This window comes from Strix aluco, chromosome 1 (genome assembly GCF_031877795.1).
Source record: "Strix aluco isolate bStrAlu1 chromosome 1, bStrAlu1.hap1, whole genome shotgun sequence".
In the NCBI taxonomy this organism is placed as follows: Eukaryota; Metazoa; Chordata; class Aves; order Strigiformes; family Strigidae; genus Strix; species Strix aluco.
The window spans coordinates 81577651-81600002 of record NC_133931.1 but is presented as its reverse complement, the minus strand read 5'-3'; the positions used below and the strand labels follow the sequence as shown (position 1 = coordinate 81600002).

The following is a 22352-nucleotide window of genomic DNA, read 5'->3' as shown; positions in this document are numbered from 1 at the left end:
GGGAATTCGACTAGGATTTCCTACATGCTAGGTTAATTCTCTAAGCAGTACTGTATTTTACCATAAAAGGCTTGTTGGGCAGCAAGGTGACATCATTGTAGGTTAAAATCTTAGTAGTGTCTTATTACCTCATGAAACAAGTTAAGATGAATAGAAGTTGTATTTTTCAGCTATGATAGCCTCTTTTTTTGTTTACTTGTTTGAGCTGAAGCAAGACATTGGGTGGCTGACAAATTGTACACTCATTAGATATTTAAGACAAAAAGCATTTTTTGGACTGACAGGCAACCCGGATGCCTACTAGTGTAGGAAATCACTAAATATGTTGAAGTTTTAGTTTTTCTCAGCAAAGCAGTTAAAAATCCTTGCCTTAATTAAAGGTGTTAAAGCCTCAGTGTTGTTTGACTTTGAAAGAAGCTCAAAGGGAGAAAGTCCACCCTTTGCTTTGGTTGTTATTATTGCAGTTGTATGAAGAGAATGCAGGAGAGTAGGATATGCTTTTCTTTAAGTTCTTCCACTCTGTTCAGCGTAGATTTTCATCTGTGATTTGTGAGTGATCATCTCTGTAAAGGAGAAATTCAATTACCAAATTTTATATAGACTGTATTTTGTGGTCTTGTGAAAAACAACATAAAAGTAATGTACGCTTTCAGCTTTTAACCACTAGATGGTAGCTAACTACTATCTGTAATTACCCATAGTGAAAGAAACCTCATTGCCAAAGCTGTGCAGTATAACACTATAATTTTTTTTTGACATTGTGAAGTGAACTTTCATAATTCCTAAACAAATATGACAACTTGATATTTTAATCTAAAAAGTTTTTCTCTAATGCAGTTGACTGTGCACTTCATGGTTTTACTGACCTGTATAGTGGTAAATACCCCAAATCTGACTTAATGTTTTGCAGGGTGCTGAACATCGTCAGGGCTATCCAGAGACACGTAACAGACTAAAATTATTCTGAGATTTCTGAGTTATAATACAAGATTGCACATCTTCCTTAATGTATATATTGCATTATTAAAACCAATGCAACTTCATCATGGATTTTACACTCCTGAAGCATCTGGGGAGAAAATGTATTCTTCAAATCACAGATCTGATTATGGATCACCAATAAAATAAAGGGTAAAAGAGCAGGGTTATTTTAAAAGCTGGTTTAAAATGGCAATAAAACTTTTCTTTGGCAAATGATAAAAATGTTTTTGTAAATGTTAAATCTGGTACTGTGATAAAACAAGGAGTCCTTGTTAAGTTATTGATTACATGACCCTGCCTCATCAAGAACTGTTCTGTTCAAAAATCTTTAAAATGAACCTGGATTATTGGGCCCATTTACATAGGCCATGATACACTACTTAAGCTAATGCTCTCATGGATGTACAACAAATTCCTAAAGCAATATTTTTATAGCAGTTTCAGCATTATCAGCTATACCAAACTTAAGGCTGAGAATTATTTTTGTTGCTTGTAAGGCAAAGAAGCAGTACAGGTGATAAGTCTTGCATATGGCTGCTGACCAGAAGGCTTCTTAGCCTTCTGGGTTGTTGGTTGTATTAATAGTGTGCTAAATTAGCTCTGCTGGAAGTCTGGCTTTTGACCTGAGAACAATAGTGACCTGACAATGGCAGTTAACTACTGTCTCAACTACTTCATTATTTTCAGTTTTCCTTTTTAACACGTAATGAGGTGGAAGATCACAGGAAGTTGCATTCCATAAATGTCAGAAGTCTTTCCATGACTCTAACCAAGATCAGCATATTATCTAGTACTGTAAATGCAGTCTGCGTAAAAGGTGCTGAGTGAGGATATATTAAAGCTGCAAAGAGGTTTTCTGTGTAAATTAATGATTTATGGTTTTTTTGATACTAACACATATATGGGTCCACTCCATGAGTGAGATTATTCCCTGTCATGATTGCCAGTCATTTTAATTCTGCCAACCCTTTTAATTAATGTAAAATTGCTCCATTCCAAGTTACTTAAATGACTGAGATTTCTGGAGTTTGAAGACTATTTCTTTCTGCAGATGATAAATGAGCTGACAGAGATGCTCTGCTGGGCTTGCTACTCACAAACAAGGAAGAACTAGTTGAAGATGTGGAGGTCAAGGGAAGCCTTGACTGCAGTAACCATGAGGTTGTGGAGCTTAAATCCCTGAAAAGTGAGTGTTACGGAGGCTTCCAAATGAGCAACCCACCACCAATTTTTAAAAAAATAAATAAATTTATTTTTTAATAAAACAACCAACCAGCTCTCTGTAAGTTACAGATTCAGATGACCACAAGAGGAGAACAGAATAACTTTCTGGGGTTTAACAACAACCCAAAACACTTTACAAAGCCCCACTCCCCAGGGCAACCCCAAACCCAAACTTCACTTCCTGGGGTTTAACGGGAACCTGAAATGTAAAACAAAGCCTCACACTCCAGGGGTTTAACGGCAACCCCAAACGCAAACAAAACTTCACTATCTAGGGTTTAATGACAACCCAAAATGCTCTGCACTCACCTGATAAGCAAGGGCTCTCAACCTCGAGGACCTGCTCAGGGCAGCGTCCCAACCCAAGGCACCTCGAAGAGTTTCCTTGGGCAGCGTCCCGAACCCAAGGGGAGAGTCCTCAACCACAGTGTGCAGCTCCAGGGGACGAGCTCAAAATGGCTCCCCCAGGGGACTCCATTTATACCCAGGCCGAATCTGACCTGTAGTCAATAGCGGCTCCCATTGGTCAAAGGTCTCAACTACCGTGAGACCTTGAAAACAAAGACAGCCAGAGGCTGCCACACTTCAGCAGCCAATAAGCTCTGCTTTCACTGGGTGGATGCACCTGCCACAGTGAGCAAAACAACCAGTAGGATCACAGCCTTAGACCTCAGGACAGCAGATTTTTTTACTTCTTCAGGGATCTGCTTGGCAGGATCCCATGAAGGACTTGCCTAGAGGGAAAGGGGACTGAGAAAAACTTTGATCTTCAAGAACAACTTAATTGGAACACAAGGACAGGTCATTCAATATGCAGAAGGAAGAGCAGGCCTTGCAGAAGGCCAGCATGAATGAATGTGGAGACCCTGTCTGAGCTCAAACATGCAAGCTTCCATAGAAGGCAGAATCAGGGATGGACCACCCAGGAAGAATATAGAGAACAGTGCCTGAGTGAGCAGAGGTAGAGTTCAGAAAGCTAAAGCTCAGCTGGAGTTCAAACTTGTGAGGAGGGTGAGTGTAATGAGAATGGCTTTTCTAAGTACACTGGCAGCAAAAGAAAATGTAGGCCCACTGCTCAGTGGGACAGGGGACTAAACAACAAAGAACATGGGAAAGACTGAAGTATTCAGTGCTGTTTTACCTCAGTATTCACAAATTGGGTTTGCCTTCTGACTTGCTAGGTCTTCAAGCCTTCTTGCAAAATGTATGGAAATGAAGGATAGCCAGAGATAGTGTTAGGGAGCACTGAAGCCAATTGGATGTATGGAATTCCATGGGAGCAGATAAGATGAGCCTGAGGGTGCTGAGGGAGGAAACCAATGTCATTTTGAGGCCCCTCTCATATTTGAAAGGCCAGATGATCTGGGGAGGTTTCTGATGACTGGAAAAAACCAAATGTCACACCCACCTTCAAAAATGAGGAAAGGGAAGATCCAGGGAATGACAGACCAGTCAGCTGCACCTCAGTCCCGGGTAAGGTTGTGGGGCAAACTGTTCTGGATGCCATTTTATGTCATGTGAAGGACCAAGAAGATGTTTGCTATCAGCCAGCGTAGATTTACCTGTGTCAAATCCTGTGTGACCAACCTGATTGCCTTCTATGATAAGATGGCTGGCTGTGTAGACCAGGGGAAAGCAGTGGTGGTGTTCATTATCTTGACTTTAGCAAGGTGTTTGACAAGGTGTCCCATAATATCCTTAGAGTCAACTGGAGATATCAGACAATTATTCCATATAATTTGGGTGGAAAATTAGCTGGACAAGTAGGCTTCAAGAGGTGCCAAGTCCAGATAATGGGCAGTTTCTAGTGGTGTCCTTTGGGGATTGATACTAAGGCTAATGCTGTTTAGTATTTGTAAAGACAAATGACCTGAATGGTGGGACAGAGTGCACCCTCTGCAAGGCTGTTGATGATAAACTGAGGGGAGAGGCTGATATGTGGAGTGCAGGGCTGCTATTCCAACAAACCTGGATGAGCTTGAGAAATGGGCTGACAGGAACCTCAAGAAATTCAATGAAAAGAAATGCTAAGTCCTACAGTTAGGATGGAGTAACCTTGTATGACAGTACAGGCCAGTGGCCAGCTTGCTAGATAGCAGGTTTACAGAGAAGGGCTGAAGGGTTCTGTTCCACACCAAGTTGTACATGAGCCAGTAATGCACATCACAGCAAAGAATGCTGACTACAGACAGGGCTGAAATAGCCAGCAAGTTGCCAGAGCAAGTTCAGCAGTGGGTCACCAAGATGGTCAGGAGGCCAGAGTGTGTGATGCATGAGAAAGATACTTAGAGAACTGGGTTTGTTCAGACCTAGGAAGAAGAGGCTAAGGGGAGATCTTATTGCAGCCTACAATCATCTAATGGGAGGGTAGAGAGAGGACAGAGCTGAAGTTGTATGGTAATAAGAGCCAACATACACAAGCTGGAACATAGGAGATTCCAGTTAGATGGGAACAGTCTTTATGTTGGGCAGGCAAATACTGTTATAGTGCCCAAGAGGTTGTTGAATCTCCATCCTTTGAGATATTCAAAACTCAACTGCACACATCTCTGAGCAACCCCCTCTAACTCGACCTGCTTTGAGCGGAAGACTGGACTAGGTGACTTCCAGAGATCTCTTTAAGGCTACAGGATTTTGTGGTTAAGTTAGTTCCCATGACCTTACATCATTTTATGAAAAAGCTCCATGATTCTTAGGCAGTTCTTTGAGAGATTTATTTAAGCTTTTTTTTCCCTGTTTTTTTAAAAAGAGCTTTATTGATGCATGTCAAAGTTAAACCTGTTGGGCTGAGTTTTTACATTAGAAATCACATACATCTTGCAAAGAAGTAAATAATTCCTCAGTGTTCTGAATATATCCCAGAATTAACTCAACATGTAATATTTAATAACATGTTTAATTTTAAAAGAGAAGGCTGTAAAGCGTTCACAGAAAGCTATGGATGCTTACTTTTACACTAAATGTGATTTTTTTTGGTCTTTCTCTTTCAAGCATGTATACACAGTGAGATTTGACTAAAGTAGGTGGGGGAAATTATATTGAAAATCAGATAATGTGGGGAAAATGGTTTTTACTCATGTGGTTTTTATCAGCACTGAGGTTGTCAAGTGATTTTAGGCATGATTCACTCTGATATGAGTGGAAGCAGAAGTATTTTAGGGGCATTCTAAGCCTGAAATAGCTGTAAAATTTCTTGTTTTTCTTGTTCCTAATATTGGATCATTGGTTTGTTTTTCTTGGCATTTTCAAGAGGACATCAGATTAGATTCTGTTACTGAAATGGAAAAAATTAAGGCTATTGTAAGAAGAAAAAACAACATTCTCTGCTGGAGAAAAATTGCTGTATTAAGCAACCATTGTACAACTGGAAAATAACTCAGACTGAATGTGCTTGTATAAAAAATATAGATAGAAAACTTGGTAATTTAGTAGTCTGCAGGTAAAAGCTATTTGAAAGCTGCTTGACTGTTGTTGCTATATATTTAAAGTCATCTGTGACAAGGAAACAAAGATGTCTGTTGACATGAGGATTACTTAAGAAGACTAAACACAAATCAGATGAGCAGTTATGAAATTGACTTCTGCAAATGTTATGTTGCCCTTGAGCATGGTGAATCATATCAAGTGGTGTTTGTGTATAAACAATATCACCTTAACAACACTGTGGTTGGTAGCAGTAATTTTCAACTCCTAATCTATAGGCAGTAAATTCTGGTGGTTAGAGACCTCTAGTTTCTAAAGTAGTCCAATTTAGTTTTCAAGTAATTTAAATGCACATTAGAACTGAATTTTAAATATAGAGCTAAGGTTAATAGTTGCTGGATTTTTAGGTCCTTACTGTATTTTCTGGAGGTTTTTTGGTGTTCCTACAGATAAGGAATGAAACAGGTATGAACAAAAGGTTGGGGAGAGAGTGCAAAATGATGAACCAAGAAGCTTCTCCATGGTTTAAAGATTATTGCTGAAAAACGGTACTTGATGCTTATATCAAATAGTACAATGTTTAGAGCTGGAAGAAAGCAACTTTGGAAACAGAGCATTGGCAGAGTTATAAAGGTAAGGAAAACTGAACTTTGGACTAGGTTGAGTCTAGTAACTGTAAAGTTTGAGTAAAGCTGTGAGTTGAGGGGAGGGGAGAGTGTAGAAAAATGTGGGCTTTAAAATGGTGTAAATGGATGATGTTGGTTTCACAAAATTTTCTAATTATATAAGAATGGATGAACTTTGCATTTTAAAGCAGAACATAGTATTTGGGATAGGTATTTGTTATGAGAGGTAGTTTTTTTGTATAACTGGTCTTATAAGTTAATTGGTAGGGTATCAATCAAGGCTTAGTTGCACCGTTTGTTTTGAAATGTAAATGGGAGACGTTCATGCATTTGGCTACTGGTACTTGTATCTTGTCCAGATTGTTGCAGTGATCTGGTAATGGTATAATTCAACAAATGTTATACCAGTAAGTAAAGAGCTTGATGCTAGATCTGGCAAGAAGACAGGGGTGGGCTCTGCCACCATGGGAACTGAAGTTTAACTCCACTCTTCCCATGCTTATAAAATGGGAATAGAATTTTGAAGACACTACATAGCACTGAGAAACAATAACAAAATACAGAAGTCATTAAGACCCTTAGACTAACTTAAAAATCTGGTTATTTGAACAAACTGTTCCTGAGTTAATGTAATGTTATAACAAATGTGGGAAAGCTCTGTTGTTTGAAGTTTAAGAGTCAGCTAAGGGGGCTGCCCTAAATCTGTAGGCTATGTGTTTTTTGGAGAAGAACAAATTCAAAGGTGTGTGTCTGAAAACTCAGGGTGCTTGGAAAGTGTAAAATGGTTTGCAGTTCACTTTTACAGGGAAATCTATGAGCAATACTTATGCAATATAAAACATCTTAGCAAGTTAAAGAAGAAACAGAGGAATGTTGGTTAAATAAGTTTTGCATAATACAGTAAGTTAACAATGGCACACTGTTACTTTTTGACTCTTACTGTTGAACTTCCCAGTAAAATTCAAGTGTATTGTTCATCCATAAGACTTTGATCTGAATGTGTCTAAATTCAGTAGTGCACAGTATTCTGACAACCAAATGCATCATTTGCTGGATAAACTGTGTTCAGGAACAAGTTTTAACTTGTGCATTTATGACTTGCATACTAAATAACATTCATGCTAACTCTATTTAGAGTGTCTGCAGGCACAGCAGTAACTGCACTCTGTAATGGAGAAGTTGGCAATAGTCAGTATTTGGTTTCTGAGGCTGTTGTTTCAAAGGAAGGGCCCCTGGCATCTCTGACTTCTGATACTTTAGTACCTTCTGCTTAAATATATATACTTAAATATTCTCCTGGTGGTTAGAAAACAATTCTTTTTGAAAATTTTACCTTAATCCCCATTTATTGCTTCAGATTGTTGGTGTGGTGGTTATGGGTTTAGGCATATATTAAAATGGATTTAGGAATCTGCCCTTTATTCTGCTTCAGGAGAAGATGTCTATGGAAATAGGTTTCCTGTGCTAGATTTTTGGCATTTAGGTATTGGGAATTTTAAGGTTTTATGTAACGTTAAACAAGTGACTTGTTAATCATCAAAGGTTAATGCTACTAGGTTAATCATCAAAGAAAGACTTTTTGGTTAATTAGTTTAGCTTTGGACTTGCATCCATTGTGGGACTCTGTCATATGGCCTTTCTTACCTTCGTAACTAAGAGGGGGAAAAGAAACCCAAAACTAAACATGGCTGTGCTGCTGTTCTTTAAATGAAGAACCGAGGTAAAGCTGTACCATATAAAAATTTAGACAATCCTTCCAGGTATCTAAGTGAGAAAGCATGTGTCTCTTGTAAATGCTCTTCCATCTGGATCCTCCTACATCATGGGACATTAAGAGGGGTATTTGTTGTATGACCTTGACCAGAATTGCTGCTGATACTTTTCAGTAAGTATCATTGCTGATACTACTTGGGGAGGAGAAGTTCTTAGAAATGTCAGATCATCAAAATATGGAAGCATGACAGGCAGGGTGTGTTCTTGAATTGCATGGTATCATAGTATTTTCTATCAGGCAAAACATGCATGCAACTTGCATTAATTAGAGAGATATCCACCAGAACAATGCAAATGCTTTCCAGAAGTGACATGTGATAAATGCAAGTGAATGTCTTAATCTTCATAAAACTATAGCTTTATTATCTACTTAATAATTCCTTGTTTTCTCTAGGAGTTCATTAGAAGAACGTAAGTTAACTAGACTTTAAAGGTTTTGTGATTATTGAATGCTCTTGTTACTGAACTTAGACATCAAATATTGCCTTATGCTATGTGAACAGCTATACACAATAGCTAGTGTATTTGTTATAGGGCTTGAGAGGCTGCAATTAAAAGATTGGAAAACATTAAAAGAACTGAAACAATCGGCATGATTGCCCAGTTCAAGAAGGTGCTCATGATTTCAGCCTACATAAACAGCAACTTGTAGAAGGAAATGGAGGCTATGAAAATATCAAGGGCCATATGTACAGGTGGAGTTGGAAACTGATAACCAATGTAAGATGAATGCCTTATGTAGCGATATATCTGGAATTCTATGCTGGCAACGCAGCAGAATACAAAAGTAGTCTCTCTGTAGTTTAAGTAAAACAAGAAGAGCTTTTTTGCTGGAATAAATAGAAGCTAACTAATTGGCAGAGTATTGGTTGTATTTTTCTATGTTAAAGATGCTTTATCAGTCATGTTCAAATTACTGCAACAACAGTTTTTAGGATTCTAGTGTTATCATCTAGAGTGAAGCTGATTGAGCCCAAAATGGTTGGTTTTTGTATGTCTAACTAGGGGGAAAATTTCTATCCTGATTAGGCAACGTGTAGGAATTGCCAATCCTGTGATGACATTTCGTTTTTGGGAAAATGAAGACCATGTTAGGGAATGACAGGAGTAAAATAGCATAAAGTACATGTACAAATTAATCTGCAACTGCATTCTTGAGGCATATCTGTGTAAAGAACAGGATTTGTATGTTTGTCTTTTACATGGGAAAACATTTCCAGTGCATTTATGAAGGCATGCTAGTAATTACGATTTTACCAAATATTTGAAAATTCCTTCAGAATGTAGGAAGGATATTTACATAAAGGTATGAAGTGTATTATGCAAGTTCTGTTGGCTCTGCAGAAGCTTGTGCATAAATCACTTGTGCATACCTTATAGACTTACTAGATTTTTCATAATCACTGGGGAAATAAAGGTTGAATTTACCACCAATGAAACATAATTCTAAATTTCTTTTGAAAATGAAATGATATTAAATCTTGTAATCCGCGAGCACAATAATACCAGTAACTATTCCAGAAGGCTATTTTGTCTATAATGTAATGAGGTGTATTACGTATGGGAATTCAATTTAATTAGAAGAGTAGGCATACTGCTTGAAGAATGGTATAATAGCTATGGTTAAGCACATTTGTAAACATTTGTGTACCTTGAGGCTTGTGGCTTGTTTTACTTCTCATTATATTAAAGAGATAATGTATGAAACCCTTGCTTCCTCCAGCAGTATCTGTCTTTATTAGAGAACGCTTACAGTATCTTCCATGAATAACAAAGATGGTTCAGAATCCTGTCTTGACTTGATGGTCATATGTGACTAGACCAAAAAGCTGGGACTAAGGATTTAGGGTGTTGAAGAACACTTGCAGAATGATGGAGCCGTACCTATAAAATACCTTTTTTTTCCCTTCTTCAGAGCCTTTCCACTAATAAATAATATTGTACAAAAGACTGATGATAGAAATTTTGTGCTAAATCTGAAAATAGAACATGGAAAATCAACTGTAAAATCATAACAGGGGTCACTTCTAAAAATTTCATTTGAGTGCCTTAAAAACATAAGCCACAACTATGGAAGAGTGTAATGGCCTTTACTTTTAAAAATAAATTGTAGAATTTTCATTATTTTTGTCTTCAAATAGATTGCAAATTACTCATTTTCCACTTTGTGTTTTATAACAGCAAAAGCTCAAGGAAGAGAGGGAGGCGAAACGTGCTCGGCTGGATGGCAGGCATGATTACTTACTGGATACTGTTGCCTCTTGTGTGAATCTGGACAAAGCAGAAGTAGAAGATGCTATTCTTGATGGTAACCAGGTAATCTGCTAGTGAAGCTCATGGAGTACTTTAGAACTGATGTTACCATTAAATACTCGGTGAGATAGTTGTCAGACTTTATGTCTGAGATTACTTAAGTCTTCTCATCAAAAAATATTTCTCAGCTTTTTGTAATTAAGTTGAACAAAAGCGTCCTTAGTTTCAGGACCTATTGTAACAATATTGCTTTTGAAACTGATTAGAATTTCTGTTTTCCAGTGGTTATAGATAGTGCAGTAAAGCCTGTGTCCGTATTTCATACTGGATCCACAGCATGAAGTCTCAGTCCTTGAATATGTAGTACGTATAGATTCAAGAGTCCTGTCCACAGCAGGCTGCATGTTATTGTTGTTTCCATTAGGCTGCCACCAGTGTTTGTGAGACTACATTGTGATCTAGTTTAGGAAATTAAATCAGGTGGAAGCTACTTGACAAGATAGAATGGCTAAGTGATCTGTCTGATTACATGAGGGTTAATGCAGGGGGTAAGCAGTTAGAAATATGTATTTTGAGGAAACGATGCACAAAAGTTGATGGTGAGTATTATATGCAATGGAGATAAATTCTGTGATTTGAAAAGAAATTGTTATTTTTTTAAAATCTAGGTAGACAGAAAGTAGATCTTGTTTTACTCCCTGACACTAAAGTAAACATGGTTGTGGTTATTTTCCTCTTTTATTCTTTTTACATCTGTGTCCTTACAATTTATGCATTCCCATTTCAGTGCTAATATTGTTGAGAGACTGAAGAAAGTCCAGTGGAAGACTACCAAGATAGTGAGGAACACAGGGCATGTAAAGTATGAGAAGAGGGAGAATAAGATTGAGGGGAAGTCAAATAGTAGCCTGCAGTTGCTTGAAGAGTAGTTACAAAGATGACAGAGCTGAACTCTTAGCGGTTGCAGAAGATACGACAAAGGCAATAGTCACAACTTGCAAATTGGACATTAAGAGACCCTTCTTCACTGGGAGGGTAACGCAGCATGGGAATAGATGACTTAAGTGAGTTGTGGAATTTCTGTCCTTGAGGTTTTTGAGACAGCCTAGGCAAAGCTCTAGATGACCTGAACTGCTGTTGATGATACAGGAGGCTGGCCTCGAGATCTCCCAGAGGTCCCTTCCAACATTTCTGTGATTCCATGTGATATAAGAACATGAACTGTGCAAAACACTGTCACACAAGTTAAAAAGCAGAACTTGTTTTAGCCTTTGTGCATTCTATCTCTAAATGGCTTTCCTGGCAAAGTATATTGCCTGAGAATAACTGTCAGATGATTATACTTGGCAGCTGTTATACTTGGAAAGAGAAAAGTGTAATAGTTATTTTGACCTCATCTTGGAGGGCTCAGCCAAGATTTTCTGGAAGAACAGTTTATGTGATCTTAGTGTAACTGAGGCCCATTATTACCGGAAGAGGGATAAATGTGGCTTTCTTCCTGCTGCTGGTGATCTCTTAGCCTTTTTTGTGCACTAGGAAGCACAAATGGTACCAGCAAATGTTTCTGAAGAAGAACTTGTAGAAGTAGAAGCCTTTTCCGCTGGAAGATTGCTATGTAGTTAGAGACTGTATGAAACAATGACTCACAGATCTAGAAAAATAATGAATTATGCCAGAATTTCAAGTGCTGAAACACTGATCAGCATACTACCATTGAGCAATTAACTTTCTTCCTAGACCTGTATGGTCTATATGTGAGATTCCTGGACTGCACTACCAATATATAGTTTAAGGGTGCTTGATGGCAGCCTTAAATTGATGGAGAACTGTGAAATTGTCCTGATGCTTAAAATATAAATAAATAAAGGCTTCCTCTGTCGCTGTGATATGGAATAATTGCAGTTGTGTGTTTTCTGCTTTCAGCTAGTTAGCTGAATGGCAGTAAGAATAACATGAGTGAGGGACTTCAATGAGCTGCTGCTGCATTTCAGTATATGAAGAAATGCCCTGTGCCCTCAGTTTGAGAGACAATACACAGCATGTACAGTAAAGTGGTTTCTGTAAACTGAAACATGGCCTGGCTGTATTCAGTTGTGTTCAGCATGGAAAAATTTAAATGATTCAATTAAGTAAGTGTGTGGTAGTAAAGGACAAGGCAACTCAATCACTTTTTGGGTGGTAGTAACTGGGCCTGGTATAACTTTATTATTGAACAATGATAATGTCATGAGTATTTGTCAGCCCTTTATGTTAAAAATCTGAGAAAGTTAAACTTTTCATGCATAATGATCTCAACATGACCTATCAACAGATAGAGTGCATTGACAAATTCCTGGCCCCTGGAGGTCTGCGTCATCTGATGTTCTACTATCAAGATGTGGAGGCAAGGGATACAGGTAAAGCAACTTAGGTTCTCCTGCAGTGTGTTATAGTTGTGCTGTGCAAGTGTGCAGGGAAAAAGCAAATAGTAAAGTTCTTATAAACTGGGGCTTAAGGCGAGTCAAACTTGGTCATACTGGGACATCGATCCTTGCTCATGAAATGAGGACTGATGAAATTACTGAAGCTTTTTAGTGCATTTCTGCCTATTGCTAGTATGCAGCAGCAGCAAGGTCCTTCCTTGCGAGCCCAGCAACTCTTGCCTGGGGGGCTGGGAAATGGTTTTTGATAGTTAAAAGATGACTTTCACACAAGGTGAGCAGTGACAGGTGCTCTGCCCCCTCCCCTCTAATCATGCCACCAATCTGCCCTAGAAGCCCTCCACATTTCTGGGCACATGACCATCCATCCAGGTGGTCCTGTTACATAACAAATGGCCCCAGGAGGCCAGCATTATGGGTGGCGGGGCCGCTATCCCAGAAGTCCTTTCTGGTCATATCCCTTTCCCTTCCCCAGTGTTACCACACTTCTGGGGGAAGCCTCCTTCTCACTTACCCTGGAAGCAGCTCAGGACCCCTCTGACAAGGACATCCTCTCCTTTGCCCATGGCTTCTGTCCCAGAGCCTCCAGTGCTGCTACTGCTGGGACTAGCCAGGTGCTATGGGACCTCTGAGATCCTGTGACTTGGTGGTGGGAGTTCATTCCACTTGTTTACCCTGGATGTACAAGAAGGGCCTTGTAAATATATCTATGTATATCTGTATAAATATATGTGTTTATACATATGTAAGCATATACCTATATGAGTGTACAAATATGTATTTATACTTTATGTATTTTCAATATATATGTATGTATATACCTAAAAGGTATGAGAAGACTGTTTGATATAAGCAACTTTAATAATTAAAATTGAAATGTACATAGAAAGAAAATTAAATGAAAATACAAACTCGGCCAATAATTTAGAAATCTGCTGAGCGAGTTTTAACATGCCTGAATTGAAGTGGTGGAAGTATGTTGGAGGAGTGTGAGGCAAGGGGAAAAGCCTGGGAATCTAATCAGGGTCCCCCTCACCCATCTCCGAACCGAGCAAATGACTCTACAGTATGACTGTGGTGACCTTTGGCCTTTGGGATGTGATGCTAGATGCAGGCAATGTGGAAAGCTGGAGAAACAAACAAATTCACATCAACATGTGCATTGGGTGAATAAGCAAAAGTTCCCGAAAGACCATGTGCACTGGAGGAAAGGAAAAGTAGAAAAAAAATGAACTGGTGGTGAAGTAGACAGGTGAGTGTGGGATGAAGTGAGTGTGTTGCAGGCTGCCTTTGCCCACAGCTGTAAGTGTATAGTTACTTGTAATACCATCACAGTGTGCAGCTTGCACTATACATTTTTCCTTCTTAGATGGGGTAGAGTTTGTAAAAGAATCTTCTGTGCTGATCATACTGGGACTGTGGTTTACAGGCTAGCAAAGCAAAGCAAAAATTGCAGTTATAGTGATGGTTACTAATCAGTAAAGTGAAGTGAATTTTTGTAGTATTACATGCACCTTGTTGGCAAGGGCACTTAGTACACACCACCTCAAATACAAGTTGGTTTTCTGACCCTGTTGTTGATCAGCAAATGCTTCTGTTATGGCAGAAGATGACCCCATGAAGGGTGCCTACAAGATATTTTGTGTCCCTGCAGAGCAGGAGCCTGTGTATCTCTGAGTTCAGAAAGATGTACTCCAGAGCCCTAAGGGGTCATTTCAAAGTCCGGTTTTATGCCCACTCCCACATGCAGACTTTTTGCAGTGTTTTCAATGGCTCTTTTAACGTGCAGCTTAACAACTTCTAGCACACTTTTCAGTAACAGTACATCTTTTCTAAAGAGACTGCAGAGTGTACTACCTACTTCAGCTCCATACATTGTGGGAATGCCCTGAAAACTGGGATGACTGTTGCTCACCTAGTCTCTGTAATTATTGAAGGGCAAGGATGGTGCAAGTTTATGTTAATTGGCAATAAATCAAATTAATAAAATTCTCAGAGTCAAGACTTTTGCTGGTGACAGAGCCCTTTTGATGTACTGAGGTAAACAAAAAAGAGACTTCTGCAGGAGCTGTGGGGGAAAAAAGGAAGGGGGAAAGGTGATATGAACAAAAGGGTTGGGAGGGAACATATGAGTGGTCACCTGATCCAAAATAGGGATCTCTGGGGGCAGATGGTTTGTGCCTGAAAGAAAAAAGGGCAAGGGACCTGTCACTTTTTGCAAATCTTTTGGTTGTTGCCCTTTAACTACTAGTATCAAAATTCCCTTTTTGATCTTCTTATTGTTGCAGTGTCTCACTGAGATGTGTATGTGTGTGGTTTTACACTGAGGTAACACTAGAAAACTAGTAACAGAAGTAACGTGGCCAAAAGCACAATTTAAGAGAATTATTTTCCCCCCAAAACACTGCTACTCCTTGGTGACTCTTTACAAGTGTTACCAACAGCCTAAACATGGGAGCAGCATATTCATGTTGGGGGAAGAAGAAAGGACAGGGAAGTCCCTTGTAGCTCCCTTGCTGTGGTTTTTTGTTGTTATTGTTTTTCCCCAAAGAATCTGCTGTGGCCTTTCTATCCTTGTTTCCAGCATCACTCTGTTGCTTTTTTTTGTATGTTAGACATATGTCTACATGCTTTTAAGGAAAGACAGTTGATAATAGCTCCTCTGAGGTAAACTGTATTTGCTGATTTTTTTTTTTTTTTTTAATCAATAGAGCATTATCTGCAACTGCAGGATAGAGAGCCATGTAAGAGGATCTTGAACCTGAACCTTTGCTTAGAAGGAATAGAAAACAAATAAATGAACAGAAATGAAAGGCTTTTGGTGTGAGAATGGCAAAACTATATGAAATAGTTCTTACTGTGCTGTGAGGACTCTGGATGCTGTGTACTGTCTGTGGATAGTCCTATGGGGTAGCTCCAGAGGACCGGAACTTGGAGATACACAAATGATGACTGAACTGTTTGTTTAAAAACTTTTCTTTGAATAAATAATCAGTGGTTTTTAAATGTTTCTTTTATTTGACTCTGTAGAGCACTTTGGCCTTTCAGGAACAGGAATGAGCTCTCATTTGACAAAGAAAAAGAAACCTGAAGTATTTGTCACAGAGGGAAACGAAGTTGCTTTAACTGGTGTATGTGTTTTCTTCATTAGATCTAGTCTTTATAAACCCATCACAACTGAGAATATCTATCAGGTAAGGGTCAGTGACTGCTGGTCACTGTACATAATCTTGTTTAAAATTCATTTTCATCTTGGGGTATTTGCTCTCAGCACATAATTTGACAGCTTTTGACATGGAGCAATGAGCAAAAGGGCACAGTTTGGCTAAATGAAACACAGGACAAAAAAGGAGGGGAATGGAAAAACCGACGTTATCTAGTGGCAGCATTTTGAAGTGTATCATTACTATGAAGAAACGATGCTAAGGAAGAAAATTTATGACAAACCAGAATGACAAAGTGTAGTGAATACCTAAATAATAAGATGATAATTTCGATAAGTGTTAGCAAATCATTGAAAAAAACCAAACAAAAACGGTTTTATTTTTGAGAGTGTATATGCAAACTATATATAAACAAGTTTTTACTGGTGAAGGACTCCTTAAATCTATGACAGTCTGAAGTGAACAAAGCTGGATCAAGTACTCCAGTAGTGAGGAGCACAGAGTGAAATGTAGGGAATCCTACAGTTGTAGAGAAACTAATCAGAGTGCTAAAATAAGAATGATGGGCCAAAGGAGAAGATAGTGTTGTGGAAAACTATCTATACACTTCAAAATGGGAACTTTCAAGTACAACTCCTAAGCCAGCAAATTTTAACTTCCTTCGTCTCTTCTAGGAAAACCTTTAAAACTATATTTTTCCCAGATAGGCAAGAAATAGAAGAACAAAGGGTGGGTGAGCTGGCTGTCATCACCAAATTATTTTTTGATTTCTACAGATACATGCTTTAAAGTTTTATGCTTAACCTCTTTTTTTTTTAATGATTTTGAAAGATCTGTCTTAGATTTTAGTCAATTATATACTATTTAACATTTGAAGATTTTTTGCTTATTAATGCTTGCAAGCTGGTAATTGTAACTGAAAGATGTGTAAAGCAGACTTCACAAGTAATGATATCACCCTTGCTGATAGTAGATAATACCTTAAAACTAGAAAAGACAAGTTGAAAAGTAAAAATGTATGTCTGAAGACAAATGTGTGAACTTAAATACGTTTGGTGTTAAATTATGTTGCTGAAAAGAATTCTTGTGGTACGTTCTAATGAAGAAAAATATGGCTGGCAGATTGATGTAACTTACCTTAGAAGTCTTTACGTATTCTGAAAAAGACTCTGAAAAGTGGATGTTCGGTGAATTGTTCTCTCTCGAACTGATAGAGGTATTCTTCCTGGACTAAAATCTTTGGGCAACTGCAAGTCAGAATTAACTGAAGTTCATGATTCTTTTGGTATCTAAACCTTTTAAATGCATATATCTCTGCTGAGATGTATGTATATATGTATGAATATATTCAAAAATATAATTCTGATAGGTTTAGAAGTGGCAAGCTGGAATCATTTTACTCACCCATACAAACTGAGCTTTATAAATAGAGGTCTCTTCTACTCTCATCATATTTTGGAAGTGTTTTCAGATCTTTGTTTTCTCAGTTTTGTATGACAAACTGTGATCCCGTGCAAATCTTGCAGCCCCTGATAGCAAGAATTGTGCTGTTATTGCTTGAAGAGCCCTTGTACATACATGTAATTTTTTGATGCTCATGGCAGTAGGATTGGAATAAATATAGTGATAGCAAAATTTTGTTTTCTATTTTAACTTGTATTGTGTTTTTTTTACAGGAAGTAAATTTTAATATGATGAATGTAGGTCGAGATGGCTTACTAAAAAGTGTTGAGCATTTGATATCAGAAATCTTCATTCCAGCCTTACAGACTACGGACCGTGACTGGGTTGAACTCGGTGAACTTCAACAAGCTTCCAATATTAAACGTGACTTCCTTTGTTCCCTTGAAGCATTTGTTAGTGTGCTATCAGGAGCTCAGCAAAGTCTGTTGGAAAAGGTAGTATGTTCACATGGAAAATAGAAATTGAGCTAGCTGTAGAATGTCTCTTCTTTTGAATTAACTGCTGCTGTAGAATACTCATAAAAATTGCTTTTGTTAAACTGGAGTGACACTTTTGTTTGTTGTCATCAGTAACTTGTTACATGTTGATCTGTGGCTTTAACAATTCTGCAGGTGCTTCTGTTGTTGTTTGTTCTGGCTCCAGTTCTTTAGAGCTATTAACTTCTTGACTTTCCAATGGCTGTGGCCACTCTTAAACCAAGAATGATTAATGTATAACAAACAGTTGCTTTTAACTGTTGATTTCTACTCAGCCTTTGTGAAGGAAAGGGCATGAGACCACAGCTGCAAGGCTGGTGAATTCTCCAGATTCTGGAGTCGAGTTCTGGCTCAAACCAGTTTAATTTAAACTGAAGTGGGAATATGAAGTGAGATACGCCAAGTGGGGCACCCAGTTAAAATTCCTGGATTTTCGTGAACACTTCAGCATTTCAGTTTTTAAACTTGTGTTTTAGGTCAGTCTGAAGAAATGTGAAACATACGATCTGGAAACTCTAAGAGGACCTTCTGATTACCTGATGGTTGCTAACAGCATAGATTCTCTCAAAAGAATAGAAGTCTGCATGAAAGGATGGACCAAACAAATTGAACAGGTGATACAGCAGACAAACATGAAATATGACAATATCTGCATATTGGCAGATGACGTTTAATCCTGTTGCTGTATAGCTACTTTTCTATAAAGTTAGATGTGATCAATCCCTGTGTTTTATAGTACTGTTGGCATGGTTTGTGTGGTTTTACTTCTCAATGAGGATATTATTGAGAGCTTTTTCCATGTACTAAGTAGAGTAAATAGAGCATACACATCTCATTGGAAGCTTAGTCCCCTGTTTTAATAATCACCTATTCATAAAGTAGAAAATAGTGATTCCCAGTGGATTTAATGGAAGCAAAAGGAACACAATAATTCAGTGAACGCTAATCTCAGTGGTCAGAACTGTACTTTGAAACATGCTTTGCAGGTTATTTGCATAAAATGTAATTGTCTGTAACAGTGCTCTTCAGATACTACTCCCTCTCTAACTTGAAACTAAAGAGGCCAAGCAAAATGAAAGTCTCTTATGTGAGGTGGTGGCTGAGTTAGGTAATTTATCATGGGAGGTTAATACTAGGAGTTAAATTATGAATTAATCCATGGTATCCATGCAGATAAAAAATATCAGCATCACTCACAAATATTACTGTATGATAAAAGGTTCTTGCAGAAAATGACCAGTTGAGAAAGGAAGCTGATGACCTTGGACCACGGGTAGAGCTTGATTACTGGAAAAAGAGATTGTCAAAATTCAACTACCTTACGGACCAGCTGAAGAGGCCAGATGTGAAGGCAGTGCTTGGAGTACTCACTGCTGCTAAATCCAAACTGCTGAAGGTTTCTATTTTGAATTATGACCGATATAAAGACTAGAAATGCTCTGTATACCCTAGTTCATTTTGGTGATGTATATAATGTTGCTGGTGGGGAAAATATTGAAGTGTCTTTAGCTTTTGTTTTCTTTGTTCTTCCGCATTCCTCACCTTGAGTAGATAAAGTTTAAATCTAGTTTAATTTATTGGAAAAGACTGGGAGTACCCTTTGTCTGAAGGCTGATAATGTACTGGATCCATATGACTCAAGAGAAGTAAATACTTAAATCTTTGAAAAGTTGATTGTTAAATCAGAAAGTTGAATTAATGAATTGGGTCTTCAATGAAAAGGAAATAAATCCCCCCATTTTTTTAAACCTCTTTCTCATGTTCTTACAATGTCTGTCAAAACTGCTTGTTGGGTTGTAACTTCTCACATTGACATAACAAAGTTAAGACTCATCACAAACAGAAAAATAAGTGAATAAACAAAAGGGCTCATCAAAATGAGAGACGTGAAACAAATACATCATTACATATCCATCAGTCTATCAAGCAAAAATAGTTAACAGATGATGTCTGTATATTTTGTAGCAGCTTGACTTGACACTACTACTGACATAACTTGTTCTGCTGAGTGGTCTAAACTATGTTCACAGTCAAGTTATTGAAGCAAAACAAGGACCTGTTCCTCATCTTGGGTGAACAAGTGTAACTCTGAAGTAACAGATCTGTGCTTTCAAATGTGTTTAAAGGCTAATGACAAAACAGAGTGATCTTAAAACAGTTTTTCTGAAATGTGTGGTTTTATTTTTTTTTTCAACTTTGTATTCTTAGAACTGGCGAGTGTTGGATATTCGCATCACAGATGCAGCAAATGAGGCTAAAGATAATGTGAAGTATCTATACTCTCTGGAAAAATGTTGTGACCCATTATACAATAGTGATCCTGTAAGCAGAACTTTTAAATTCTTAACATAAATCTCTTGAGACAACCAAAATGAATGTATTTTGTAGGATCAGTTTGTAAATGACATAGATAGCACTTTAGGTATGCATCTCCAGTTTGAGACTTTGTTTAGTTATGCTAAAAGTGTCTTAGTGGGAATTTCTGGCTACAAAATAAAGTACTTGTTATTTTTTTTGCTGTGGTATCTATGAAGCTTTTTGTCTTATGATGACACTGGATTCTGTGCTATGGGAGGAAGTGAAATCTTTGTGATTTGAAAAGAAAAAAAAGAGAAAAGGGGTGAAAGTGAACCTGGTGCTAAAGACAAAGGCTGGGCTTTTGTGTTGGTGGCCACGTCATGCTTAGACTAACATTTATAAGGCAATTTTCAGCTTCCTGTATTAGGAAAACATAAATATGGTTATGTAAATATTAAGGTGTAAATATTAATCACCTTCTCATACCACAGTAACAGGATGATGCAAGCATAACACGTAGTAAACAAAACCAGCCAACCTAAATTATGGGATAGGAGGAAGGATTCTCACTGTCCTATTATCTGCTAAAGCAGATGGCAAATGGTTGCTTTTATTAAAACTGGTTTTGCAACTGACTGTATGTATCTTGCTAGTCAGAGAAATATGATGAGTAGCCATGAAGACACAAAGCTTTGACCATCCTAGCCACCTCTCTCTCTATCCATACTTTTCCTAAAGTGAAATTGCTTCCAAACAGATCTCTGTGTAACCATGGTATGGCTTTGTTTGTTTCCATTTACTGGACAGTATTAGAACAGTGTGTTCTTTCTGTGTTTCCCAATCTGATATTTGAGTCTCTCTGATGAAAGGTTAGTTTGATACCCATACGAAACAGAGTTAAAGTGAATATGCTTGCTATTGGCACTGTGCAGGGTCTGTTGAACTTGATCTGCTTAGCGCTCCCATTACTTTTATGAAGGAGAAAGTGGTGCCAGCCTCAGATATGTTTAGTTTTGAGAGGGTGTAGCACTTGGGGTGGAAGCCATCGAGGCATGGAGTGTGAACATTTCCCTTACTGATTTTTACCTGTAAAATGTTGAGAACTAGTTTGTCAACAGAGTAAATCTGTCATTGCTTTGGAAATTCAGACATGAGGAGGAGCTGTCAGAAAAATCTTTGGCCTATTCATGGGCTGAAGACAGGACTGCTGGGCTTTTGAAATGATGCTTCTCTTCAAAGTCTTTAGAAAAAGTCATTTATCTTGTATGCAAGACTTACTGAAAACTGTACAGAGTATGGAGAATTAAAATGGGTTGTGGTGGGTTAACCTTGGCTCTGGGCCAAGCACTTACTCCCCCTCCTCAGCAGAATGGAGGGACAATATAGGATGAAAAAGCTTATGGATTTTACAAAGACAGGGAGATTAGATCACTTACCTATTATCACCATGGGCAAAACAGACTCCACTTGGGGAAAAGTAACAATTTATTGACAGTGAAAATAGATTTGGGTAGTGAGAAACAAAGACAAAAATTAAAACCACATCTCCCCACCAATCCCCTTCTTCCCAGGCTCAGCTTCACTCCTTCACTCTCGCCTTCTCTTCCTCTCAGCTCAGCTGTGCCCTGTGGTTGGAGCCGGCTGGAACCATCTGTGTTGGGCATGGGGCAACCTCAGCTGCTCCGCACAGGGGCCCATCCTGCTGCCAAGCACCGGGGCACCTATACCCCAAAGAATGGGCTGTAAGACCATCTCCTCCCAAGCACTTCATCTATTGTACAGAATTTTTTACAATCTAAATGCTGGTACTATAGGAAAGTTGTTCTTCATAGTTCCTTTATTCAAATGAGTGCCATGAGGCTTACTGCAATTTTTGGGCTATCTTTATATGCAAGCTTACATCTCTATCAAAGGCCCAGGGAAACAGAGGCAGAAACGTTAGGAAGACCATGTTTGTAACACTTCTGCATTCTCTAATTAGGTGTTGAATTAATATATGGTAACAGAAGTACTGAGCAGAATTCAGACTCTGTGTTTCTTTCCAGGTATCCATGGTGGATGCTATTCCAGGACTCATAAATGCAATTCAAATGATTCAGAGTATCTCTCAGTATTACAACACGTCTGAAAAGATATCCTCCCTGTTTGTGAAGGTTGGTGCTACAGTGCAAAAGGAAATTTTCACAGATTTTTTGTATGTTGTTGCTTGAGTGAGAGACAGAAAACACAAAGGGACCAAGCAGTTGAAGA

General features: G+C 38.3%; 1 protein-coding gene across 10 annotated transcripts in view; it reads left to right on the top strand.

The window, feature by feature from the left end:
* Nucleotides 1–22352, top strand: part of DNAH5 (dynein axonemal heavy chain 5) — a 157888-nt gene that overhangs the window by 18933 nt on the left and 116603 nt on the right. For 7 of the 10 annotated variants that reach the window (XR_012623466.1, XM_074826033.1, XM_074826022.1 and 4 more), the window contains exons 2-9: nucleotides 10209–10343; nucleotides 12592–12676; nucleotides 15731–15894; nucleotides 17541–17762; nucleotides 18281–18418; nucleotides 19024–19200; nucleotides 20013–20126; nucleotides 22148–22255. Coding sequence is in view for 9 of the 10 variants with exons in the window: in XM_074826033.1 (XP_074682134.1) it covers nucleotides 10209–10343; nucleotides 12592–12676; nucleotides 15731–15894; nucleotides 17541–17762; nucleotides 18281–18418; nucleotides 19024–19200; nucleotides 20013–20126; nucleotides 22148–22255 (1143 nt within the window). In the remaining variant the exon portion in view is untranslated. Of the gene's footprint in view, nucleotides 1–5932; nucleotides 6262–10208; nucleotides 10344–12591; nucleotides 12677–15730; nucleotides 15895–17540; nucleotides 17763–18280; nucleotides 18419–19023; nucleotides 19201–20012; nucleotides 20127–22147; nucleotides 22256–22352 lie in introns of those variants that run through there. The other 3 variants (XM_074826057.1, XM_074826049.1, XM_074826067.1) reach the window with 2 other exon arrangements.